Source organism: Geotrypetes seraphini, chromosome 3 (genome assembly GCF_902459505.1).
Source record: "Geotrypetes seraphini chromosome 3, aGeoSer1.1, whole genome shotgun sequence".
NCBI classification, from domain to species: Eukaryota; Metazoa; Chordata; class Amphibia; order Gymnophiona; family Dermophiidae; genus Geotrypetes; species Geotrypetes seraphini.
Genome location: NC_047086.1, coordinates 93842609 through 93854838, shown reverse-complemented (window position 1 = coordinate 93854838; position 12230 = coordinate 93842609). Strand labels below are relative to the sequence as shown.

At 43.8% G+C, this 12230-nt stretch overlaps 1 protein-coding gene across 2 annotated transcripts in view; it reads right to left on the bottom strand.

The window, feature by feature from the left end:
- Positions 1-11989, bottom strand: part of TRIB2 (tribbles pseudokinase 2) — a 66214-nt gene extending 54225 nt beyond the window's left edge. The window contains exon 1 of one of the 2 annotated variants that reach the window (XM_033939729.1): positions 11920-11989. Coding sequence is in view for 1 of the 2 variants with exons in the window: in XM_033939726.1 (XP_033795617.1) it covers positions 10534-10803 (270 nt within the window). In the remaining variant the exon portion in view is untranslated. Of the gene's footprint in view, positions 1-10533; positions 11150-11919 lie in introns of those variants that run through there. The other variant, XM_033939726.1, reaches the window with a different exon arrangement.
- Between the last annotated feature and the right edge of the window lie 241 nt (positions 11990-12230).

Genomic DNA, 12230 nt, shown 5'->3' with positions numbered 1-12230 from the left:
CTCAGAGTATGCCTCTGCAAGTGGTGTGGAGAGAGGAAGCAAGGTAGCTTTCACTGACAAGTTCCTGGAGGAAAAGTCCATAGTCTGTTATTGAGAAAGACACGGGGGAAGCCACTGCTTGCCCTGTATCGGTAGCATGGAATATTGCTACACCTTGGGTTTTTGGCCAGGCACTAGTGACCTGGATTGGCCACCGTGAGAATGGGCTACTGGGCTTGATGGACCATTGGTCTGACCCAGTAAGGCTATTCTTATGTTCTTATCAAGTACCTTCTGGGACATCTGTCTCAATGGTTGAAAAGCCTTTCTTTCTGCCAGGAAGCAGATTGCTTTCCACCTAGACAGCAGTCTAACCGTAAGGTCCCGCCATAAAGGTCTTCCCCACTCTTGTTTGACACAAGCAGTCATTTTCTATCCAAAGAATGTTTTGAAGCCCAAAGCAGGGTGCACAGAATTCTAGAAAGATGAACATTCCCCCAGATTCTATATAGGTCAATTTGGGAACAGATCCCAGATGTGTGTGTAAACTAATTAGTCAACTGGTGCTAACAACTAATTATTGAAGTTAATTGGCATTCATTTGGATTTACATGCACTTCTGCCTATATACTGTTCTATAATGCTGCCTGCCCAAAGTGCCTCATATGCAACCCAAAATGAGGCATTCAAAATATATGGGCACAGTGTGAAAAAATACCAGGGTTATGTGCCCAACTTGCAGACTAGAATTTACATCAGATTTCAAATGGCATAAGTAGGATTACCATATGGCTTCAGAAAAAGGAGGACAGATTGAGACATTGCTTTCAATGGAAGGAAAACTCAGATGTCTCAATCTGTCCTTCTTTTTCTGGAGCCATATGGTAACCTTAGGCCAGTGGTCTCAAACTCGCGGCCCGGAGGTACTATTTTGAGACCCTCGGTATGTTTATCATAATCACAAAAGTAAAATAAAACAGTTTCTTGATCATATGTCTCATTAGCTATAAATTATAATATTATTATTAAGACTTAGCCAAAAGGAAAGATTTATAAACTATAAAGAGTTTTACCTCATGCAAAATTGTAATTTCTTTAATAAGACATTAACTATTTTTTTTCTGAGGCCCTCCAAGTACCTACAAATCCAAAAGGGTTTGAGTTTGAGACCACTACCCTAGGCATAAGACTTCATGCAAGAATCCACTCCAAACATTATTCTATAAAGGGCAATTTATTCAGTAGAACAGTGGTTATCGTGGATTTCTCTCGGTGCCTAAATCAGAGCGCCATTTACTTAACCTGGCCCTTTATGATTTCTCAGCCCAGGAGTTGTTGCACGACAGTGTTCTTCTGTGTTTTGAACCATTTGGTGCAATCCCTTGGTGGGGGTAAAGAATTTTGTGTTAAGAGAAGACTGCTGATAGAGAATTAATTCTGCAGCCCTTGATAAAGCTGGAGGCTTTGTTGTGAATGTGAGATAAAGAATACAAATGGACTTTTCCTTTTTTTTTTTCCCAACCATTTTGGTTGTAAACTGTGTTTAAAGACACATTTTTGCAATTTATTTAAAGATTGCAATAGAGTGGTGTACTACTTAAAATGGAATTTGGTTTGTTGTTGTTTTACTAATGAATGGAGAAGCTCCTATATATAAAATATATGCAGTCTCATGAACTTGGGACTTAGAGCAAGATAACTAAGGTCTTTTTTTTCTCTACTATTTGAAACTTGTGCAGTGCTAATATGCTCAGCCTGTTTTCTGGTTGTACTCTATATTTTTTAGGCTTTGAATGACAGTTTTCCCATGTAAGGTCTACAAGGCGCTCCTTTGTGATTTCCTAACTTAAGAGTCATTTTTTGACCAGAGGCTTGCTTGACCTCAGGGGATTCCCCTGTTTCTTCAGCGTGGGGTTTGGTCTGTGCTGATCTCCTGCCTAAGGGACTTCCTCAGCACATCCCATTCTTCTATGCAAGGTTCTGCTGTTATTCATGCTTTTATCTGCTTCTCCTGTATCCTCCTCCACATCTCCACCTACCTTTGAAGGTTAACTTTTAGGGCAGTGTACTGTAAACTGTGTACCATGGCACACCAGTGTGCCTCCTGAGATTTCAGGTGTGCCGCGACACACTGGGGAGTAGGAGAGGCTACGGCTGCCTATAGGACGTGCCTCTCGCGATGAGAGGCACATCCTATAGGCAATCAGCCGGCGCCTCTCCTTCTCTCCGGCCCTTTTCCATACTGGCACCCCCCCACTGGCAGCTCAGGGCCCGTCTGGAGGGCTTTCACGCATGCATAGATGTTGATGTGATGATGTCATGCATGCGTGTGACATCATCACAGTGACATCTGCGCATTTCCGGGTGCCACAAGCCGCGGCCACTACGTTTAGAGTGCCGCAGCTCGACAAAGTTTGAAGGACACTGTTTTAGGGAGACCATTTTGAGAGTATTAAAAAAGAGCACTGCTACATGACTTCCTGTTTCTACACTCTATTTCTCCTTTTCCAATGGTTGTTTGCTTTCCAGAATCCAGCCAATATGAAGAAGATTTCTCCTGAAGACAACTGTGTAGGACTTTGTTATGGTGCTAAACATGGTTTAAATGGGGGACTCTTCCCTGTTTCTCCCCACCCCCCACTTGATCCCTTGATTCTGTCATCACTAGCAGTTATCTCCCCAAAGAGGCAAGCAAGTGTAGGAAGATCCCTAAATGATTTTCTCCCAGCTGAGTACTGTAACATTCAGTATGCCTCTTTCCATCAGGCCGTAAGGTTAGTCCAAAAGTTTGACCCTGGTGCACTGATGGCCAAAGCAAACACAGAGCCTGCCTTCAGGCTACAATCAGTGCACCTGGACAATTTCTAGTTGCTCCATTTTAGCTTTGAAGGTGAATACTATTTCACAAAATGCCTGCCTATGGGATGTGTTGTATTTTGTGCACATTTTGAAACCTTCAGCTCCTTTCTTCACTGGGTGATGGCCAGCGGGGTGTCAACCTGAAACATTGTGCATGACCTGGATAACTTCTTCTTTATGGGCCTGGCAAGTCCAAGGGATGTGCATCCTTTCTGAAGCATTTCAGGGCAGTGGCGGAACAGTTTGGCATTTTCCTGGTCCACGAGAAGACGATGGATCCAGCAACATGCATGGTATTTTTATGCATTCAAAGAGCTTGATTCTGTCAAAAATGACACAGTGACAGAATTGGGTCACTGTCCCTGCGGGAAACCATTCCGTGTCATTCTTTAGTGTCTATCTCAACCTCAGTCCTTCTACACCAGCATTCTTCAATGCAAGGCTTGTCAGTGGCTGTGCCCATTCATGCCCTGATTTTTATGTGAGCCAGCTATAGGATGATGAACCCATTGTGACATCACTGATAAGGTTGGCTGTTAGACATTGGTGGAATGAGGCATTATGACATCACAATATCTGCTCTGGATACTAGAGACTGTAATTATTTAGTGTCTATCTCAACCTCAGTCCTTCTACACCAGCATTCTTCAATGCAAGGCTTGATAGTCAGTGATTGTGCCTATTCATACTCTGATTCTTTCCTCTCTCCTTAAAAAATGACATAGAAATGCTTTCCCGCAGATAACCACGGTGACAAATTCTGTCACTGTGTCATTCTCTAGACTCCCCAGGAGAAGCTGTGCAAGCTGAGGGTCTTGATCTTGCAAACCCTCTAGACTCCCCAGGAGAAGCTGTGCAAGCTGAGGGTCTTGATCTTGCAAACCATGGAAGTCAAGAAAAGTTACTTTGAAAGCAATAAAATCGCTGATAGGCAATTTAAACTTTGCATTTAGAGTTATCATAATGAGGCGCATCTTACTGAGCAGGTTATCATAGGTCACAGCAGGCCATCCCACTTCATAAGAATCGCCATGCCCACAGATGGAGATTTCTGCATAAAGGACTCCTTCCTGGGTGCCTACAATGGCCTCTCTGTATGGCAGGGTGAGCAGGAGTCTAGTACAGAGTTGGAACTGTATTCTGATGCCTCAGGAGGTACAGACTTAGGGATATATTTTCAAAAAACTTAGTGTGCCACCTAGTGGCCAGATGCCTGGATCGCAGCGGGGATTGGCTGAAGAATTACTTTGTATGGTGTGAGAATTTAAAGCACAGGAGGGCAGTTTTCTGGTCGGACAATAGGGCAGTAGTTGAGGCAATCAATAGGCAGACAGCACATTGTGAGATAGTAAGTCAACATGATGAGGGTATTTATGCTACACTGCCTGATGCTAAAAGTTACAGCATGATACAGAGTGAGCAAACAAAATAGCTGAAAAATAGTTGATTTTCTCTCACACTGCAAATGAGCTCTTTTCAGGAAACTAGCCCCATAGGTAGACCCCAAGGGAGCGAGAGTCCTAAATTTGCAGTCAAGAAGCATGAAAGTTGTTCCATCTGTCCATCACAGAGCTTATTCCCAAGGGTTCTAGCACGTGAGAAAGAGTGGATACAGGGGCTGATGCCCAAATGGATTATGTTATGCATGCACGGGCTATGTGCACATTCAAGGGGATAGCTGTCTCTCACCTCGCTGTGTTGGCATTCTTTGCGCAGGCAGAGAGGCAAGCTGAACCTACCAAAAACTTTTTTGAGTAAAGAGGGTGATGATGGTTTGAGCTAAAGAGATGGGGCCAAACCCCCTTGGCAAAAGGGTTCATAGTCAGATGCGCACAAGACATATGCGTGCGAACAAATGGGCGAAGACAAGTGAACGCAAGACATCTGAGTGCAAAGACAAGTGAGCGCCAAGACAAGTGAGCGCAAGACATCTGAGCACAAGACAATTGAGCGCGAATGGTTCATAGTAAAATGCACGAGCACGACATCTGAGCGCAAGACAACTGGGCGAAGATGTCTGAGCGCCAAGACAAATGTGGTGCGCTGAACTGTCGTTGCGCTGAATTGTGGTTGCGCTAAATTGTGGCTGCGCTCAATTGTCTTGCGCTCAGTTGTCTGCGCGCAATTGTCCACGCGCTTTTGTCTTGCGCGCATTTGACTTGCCACCTGGCAAAAGGCAGTCCATCACTCATGATGTTCTTCTACTGGATATATGGCTTGCTATGTCTGACATAGAAGAAAATGATTTGAACAATGTCTGTTCCAGGAAGCTTCCTCACTGGCTTTCTTTGAAGCACTAAGGATTAGTGAGTTGGTGGCTCCATCAAAGGCAAGTGAGGCAGACTAAGGACCACTGATCAGAAATGTGCAGTTGGGCGATATTGAAAAGCAGATTTAGTACGCCTGGGTAGCATCAAATCAGTTAGGTAAAGGGGTGGAAATAGTTCTGCATCAGTTAAACGAGCTGCCCATCTGACCAGCAGATAATATCAGGAGACATCTAGATAAGAGACTTCCATTAGGGGAGAACCTCCTGGTATACCAGTGGAACCCCCATGTCCAATTCCAGTTCAATGCACTGTTAAAGTGATGCCTAGTAAAAGCAGGCTATGATCCACAATCATTTGGCCCCCATTCCTTCAGGATTAGGACAGCCACCTCTGCAGCAGGAGGCAACCTATATTGCCAACCATAATACAACACATAAGTAGAAGGAAGTCAGATGCTTACAAGTCATATATAAGGAAGGGCTTATAGAATACACTAATTAAGTCACATTGCTAATGACTTTTGTTCATTTTCTTCCCACAGGGCATGCACTATGAGGAAGGTCGATGTGAATCGTGGGAAATTTCTAACGTGTCTTGGGTCAGCAAGCGGGCAGAAGTGAGACAGTATGGCAGCTGCTTGGGCCTGGCCCTGGCCCATAGAGGTGTCCAGGTTTACAGGATGAGTCAAGGGGGCATGCGAAGATCACAACCACTTCCTTTCCTCAAAGCTTGACACGAGAAAATGAAACAGCCTAAGATTATCGCTATCTAATTCATCAGCAACAACTTGGGGACTTGGTCTTATGTACAGCTGGTCCGCACTACCAGGCATGATCTCTGTAACTGTGCCATTATTTGAAAATACACACATAATCTGGCCAATCATCAGCAGTAAAATGCAATCAAAGAGGTAGAGATGGGGAATGTATGGCCCTGTCAACTGAAAGGCTTGCATACTGAGTGGACCCCAAATCCGTGGGATTATACTGAAAGGATGGAGTCACCGATCAGATATAGAAACATAGAAATAGAAACATGATGGCAGATAAAGGCCAAATGGCCCATCTAGTCTGTCCATCCGCAGTAACCATAATCTATTTCTCTCTCTAAGAGATCCCACGTGCCTACCCCATGCTTTCTTGAATTCAGACACAGTCTCTGTCTCCACCACCTCTTCCAGGAGCTTTCCACGCATGTACCACCCTTTCCTTAGATTACTCCTATGCCCTCTCATTCCAGAGTTTCCTTTCAAATGAAAAAGACTCGACTCATGCGCATTTATGCCACGTAGGTATTTAAACATCTCTATCATATTTCCCCTTTCCCACATTTCCTCCAACGTATACATATTGAGATCTTTAAGTCTGTCCCCGTACACCTTATAACAAAGACCATTGACCATTTCAGCAACCTTCCTCTAGACCGGACATGTCAAACTCTGGCCCGCGATTCTCTAACAGACAATTCCTGTCGTCGCAGAGATTTGGCCCGCCGTTCCATCCCTGCCTGCACCCTGCCTGCCACCAGCGTAATCACCGCTACTGCTGCTCTTCAAGAGAATCTGGGAACTCAGGATGAAGATGAGCTTCGGACAAAAGAAAAGCCTGCAGAGGATCGCCGTCAGCTGTAGCGATCCTAGCAGGTTACCGTGGCCTCCTCAGCACATTCCCTCTGCCGTGGTCTCCCGTACGTCAGAGGAGGGGCGGGACCAAAGCAGAGGAAATGTGCTACAGAGGCCGACTGCAGCCTGCTAGGATCGCTACAGCTGACGGCAAACTTCTGCAGGTTGCTTTATTTTGTTTAAATCACAGATGGTATTGATCAAAATGGTGATGAACAGAAGCATTCTTAGGACAAATAAAGCAAGTGGCATAAGAACATAAACAATGCCTCCGCTGGGTCAGACCTGAGGTCCATCGTGCCCAACAGTCCACTCACGCGGCGGCCCAACAGGACCTGTGCAGTAATCTTCTATCTATACCCTTTTATCCCCTGTTCCAGCAGGAAATTGTCCAATCCTTTCTTGAACCCCAGTACCATACTCTGCCCTATTACGTCCTCTGGAAGCGCATTCCAGGTGTCCACCATACGTTGGGTAAAGAAGAACTTCCTAGCATTTGTTTTGAATCTGTCCCCTTTCAACTTTTCCGAATGCCCTCTTGTTCTTTTATTTTTTGAAAGTTTGAAGAATCTGCCCCTCTCTACTCTCTCTATGCCCTTCAGGATCTTGTAAGTCTCTATCATATCCCCTCTAAGTCTCCTCTTCTCCAGGGAAAAGAGACCCAGTTTCTCCAGTCTCTCAGCATATGAAAGGTTTCCATCCCTTTTATCAGACATGTCGCTCTCCTCTGAACCCTCTCGAGTAACGCCATATCCTACTTAAGGTACGGCGACCAATATTGGACGCAGTACTCCAGAAGCGGATGCACCATCGCCCGATATAATGGCAGGATAACTTCTTTCGTTCTGGTTGTAATACAATGAGGAAGAGAGGTTGCTAGAGATTGAGTATCAAGGTCTAAGGTGGAATAGTAGAAATGATGCAACTGGACAGGTTAGTAAACCAAGAGTATCTTTTTTACTGATGAGACTTACAAGTTGGGGGATTGGGGATGCTAGTATTTGGGGGGACTGGGGAGGAGAGGTGGAGGTAAGAGGAAGTTTTCTCTGTAGAAAAAACAGTGGGAGCAATCTTGATAGAGGAGAATTGAATAAGGAAGGGGGAAGAAGAAAGGAGAGGACAAATGATTGAGCTGTTTGGAGAGTGATGAGTTGGAGAGAGTCAGGAATAGGGGAGACAGATGAGTTAACAGAGCTTTACAGTTGTTGCAGTTACTATGTCTAGGTATGGTGAGCTGGAGCAGAAACACGAGCAAGAGCAGGATGTGACATCACTAAGTGTAACAAAAGGAGGAAAGCATGAAAGAAAGAGGGAGGTGATGAGAAAAAAGGAAAGATGCCAGACCTCGGGGGGGAGGGAAGGGAAACAGAAGAGGACAGAGATGGAAGATAAATGGTTAGCATGGAGAAAGAAGGAGACCCTGGCAAGTGAGTTATCAGAAGACAACCAGAGCTTGGGACCACAACATGATTTGAAAAATGACCAGAAAACAAAAGGTAGAAAAAAATAATTTTATTTTCTGTTTTGTGATTACAATATGTCAGATTTGAAATGTGAATCCTGCCAGAGCTGGTGTTAGACAGTAGGCATAAACTAGGTCCTAAAAGAGAGGTTGGAGAGGTTGTGACCCTATACGTCAACTAAGATTAAGGGGTCCTTTTATTAAGGTGCGCATTTAGCGCACGCTAAATCGGTTAGCATACCTTAATAAAAGGACCCCTAAGTATCTTAATAAAAAATTCGGCCCACGACTTAGTCATGTGATTCAGTTTGACACCCCTGCTCTAGACCAACTCCATCCTGTTTATATCTTTTTGAAGGTGCGGTCTCCAGAATTGTACACAATAGTCTAAATGAGGTCTTACCAGAGTCTTATACAGGGGCATCAATACTACCTTGCTCGTAACATTGATCTACAGAAAGGGCTGGAAAGAGTGTTGTGAGAAACTGACAGCTAGGCTACAGCCAGTCATTGGGGATGCCTGGGGCAAGTCCTCAGTACTACCCTGGGTTGGTGGTGGGCCTACCCAAGTCACAGGTTGAACCAGATGGACAAGAGATTGATGATAACAGTGGAGGACTGTCACCGCGGAAGAGAGTTGATGTACCCCAATGAACAAGGGGCTCATGTTGGGGCTGGTCTGGGTACGGGATGTGGACGCCCTGCTTCATGGTGGGTGCCACCCTCTACCACACCCCTGAGTGGCAAAAAATAGCAATCTTTCCGGAGCTCACGGCAGGACTGTATAGTTCCATTGAGATATGCATATTAACTGGTTTGGGTACTAGTTATGTTTTTTTTTTTGGGTGCAACTGTTTTACATTAATGAAGCTGAGGCCTAATGTTTTCCCAATATGAAAGCTTGGCGGCTCAGCAGCGCCGCTTTGCAAAAGAACCGGTATGTCTCTGTGTCAGTCTTTTAGGAAAAGTCCTACTTTGTCCCAAGTGAAAGTGAATGGGACATGAGCTCATGGATGGTGATCAAGGAAACGTCAGGGCTGCCTGTTATTGTCCTGCTTGCTGCCTATTCAAGAATAAAAAAATAAAGGCAGTTAGAGGAGGAGGAGGGTATATTATGAAAACCCTGGCTGGTAGTTTTAAGAAGTCATCTTTGTAGCAGAAAACAAAATCAAATTACTTAGGCTTATTTGTCCTTGACAGCAAAACAGAATTTCTCCAAGTTAAAGAAGGAGGGGGGGGGGGGGATAATGGAGGATGATAACACTTGCAAATTTTAATAGAAATAGTAGGAAAAAGAAAAAAAAAAAAAGAGACACAGAAGCTAAAAATAAAGGCACCCTGTTTACATAAAATCTGCAGCTAGCATTATCAGGAGGGGGAGGGGAGGAAAACTGAATAGGTTAGGGAAAGGCAATGATCAAAACCAAGGGATATTAAACAAGGGTGTGGTTGCAACCACACACATTGGAGAAGGGGGGGGGGGGGGCATATTACATGACTCATTCATAAGCCATGGTGGCAGCATGTACATTTTTCTTTGAACTCAACTTTTAAAATAGCTGCAAACAAAATTGATATGACCTAACCAGCATCAAAGAAAGCATTGCTCAAATCGTTTAAATGAAATGCACAAGAACCATCGTTTTCTGGTGACAGATTAAACTCGACTACTCAGACCAGCAGAGAAACAAGCAGTTTAAGGCAAAAGATATTCTAAAACATTATTTGTACAGTGCGGCCGTTCTGACAAAAGTGCAGGCAATGATCCCTACCGTCAGTTTTTTTTTTTAATTCAAAGTCTGTAAGTCTGCATGCTGTAAACCTGCAGTCTGCTCTTGTGACAAAGGACACAAAGACAGTTTTCAAATTATTTCCTGGGAGGAGGGTAGCGTGTGTACGTGTGACAGAGAGAGAAAGAGAGAGGGCCGGGGATCAGTGCACCGTATGCTGACCTCAATGCCTTCCTGCTTTAAAAATGAGCAAAGCTGTCTGTACACCTGCACGTTTCGAAGAACAATGGCTGCAACAGCAAGTCGTCAGCAGCTTAAAAATTAGCAAGGGATTCCCTGTTCTATTTTGAGAAACAATAGGAAGCTCAGACCCAGACTATACCATAACGTCTTGATCTTTTACGTAACATCGATAGTGTCTAACTAAAAATAATAATTATAAAAAATACATATCTAAAACTCGGTTCTCTATGATCTGATCTGTTGATCTGATCTAATGCATAACGAAAACTTATTATGAATAGACATTTTTTAATGCAATGGCCTTTCTTGTGAGGAAATAACATATATATTTTTTGCAAAATAACAACAAAACAGAGGACAACGATTTACCTTGCACACAAGCTCTTCTCCACTGTGCAAATGCACGGCACGGAAAACGTGGTCTCCTTCCAGAGGCTCTAACAATAAGTATTTTCCAATACAGGAAACGCAATGCGATGAGTTGGGAGTCTCTGGCGGGCTTGGGGAACCGAGGTTGGGGCTGAAGCTCTGGCTCGGCTCGGTGGACCTCAAAGACAGCAACTCTTCAAAATCCTGCGTTTTGTTCCGTGATCTCCCATAACGTGTTATAGTAATGGGGTTCGACCTTTGTATGTTCATGAGGATGGGAGAGCCACAGAACTCCAGCGGGGATAACCGGTGATCACCACAAGTCCAGAGAGGTGTCTTTGTGCAGAGCCCAGGGTTTGGGAGAAGTCTAGTTAAAACAGCAGCGCCTCTATTGTCTGCAGAAAAGGGGGGAAAATATGAACCGCATGCGAGGCAGAGGGTCCCGTGTAACAATATCACAGATGGGAATTCTTCGAGATTTTCCGATTACTAAGCAGGGTGCTGGTGTTTGGCAAGATTGAAAGATGCAGTTCAAAATTGTTAAGAAATAAGTTCCAGAACTAAAATGTTGAGGGTTTAGTCCGGTTGACCTCAAGGAGCAGCAGCTGCTGCAGCAAACGAATGGAACAAGGAGAGAAAAAAAAAAAAAAAGGCAGGCGAACCAAGAATAGATCCAACTGTTCTTTTTTTTTTCTTTGTGCTTTTAGAGTGTCAAGAAAATCAGACTATATACATATAAAAAGAGGAAAAAAAAAAAAAAAAAAAAAGCTTAGCACTTTGTCCGGATTTACAGCTGCATACTGTAATATGTAACAAAAAAAAAAAAGTTGCAGAGGTTTTAACTGTAGATGGCGTTGGACCTTCTGTGATACCAAATGCTGTGCACAAATTAAACAAAAAAATAACCACAAAGCATTTCACTTAGAAACTCTTAAATCACCCCCAAAAATATTAATACTTGCAATCAGGGGGAAGAAAAGTCAGTCCAGTCAAATTTTGCACAAAAATGTGTTCAAAAAACTGCAATGCTAGCTTTAAGAAAAAAAAAAAGTGCAATCAAGGACAAGGAAATATCAATGGTTTCAGATTTCCACGGTACGGGCTCTTCCTGCAGGGCCTTTCTTCCTAATTGGCAATGCAAAAATACAACAGAAAAATACTGCAGAATTCTAACGGCTTCTGGGGTAAGTTTTGAGATGATTGTCTTACAAGGAGAGGAACGTGGGGAATTGTAGATTCCGTTAAAAAAATATTTCAGGAAAATGAATATATATATATATAATTTTTTTTTATTTTTTTTTTTGCAGAGGTAGCAAAAAACGGGATCGCCTAGGCCGATCCCTTTCAATAAGACATCATCTCCCAAGATGTACTGATTGTACTTACGTGGCCAGGAATCTCCGAGTCTACCTCCCTCACCACTGACTGTCAGCAGCTCATTTACACCAACCTCTTCTGCTAAGGATAACTGAGCCTTTCCTTCTCTGCACACTAGCTTGCCTAAGAATAGGGCCCACCCATTTCCCGGTAAACCCATCTCTTATTGGTTGGGCCAGCTGTCAATAAAAGAACCCTGCATTCCAAGGGCTTATGAGCTCACGAGGCTCCCTGTCTCTCTCATTCTTTTTTTTTTTTTTCGGTGGTGTAATTCTTGCGTTCCCTATTGCAAGCTCCCCCTTTGAGCCAGCGTAAGGGTA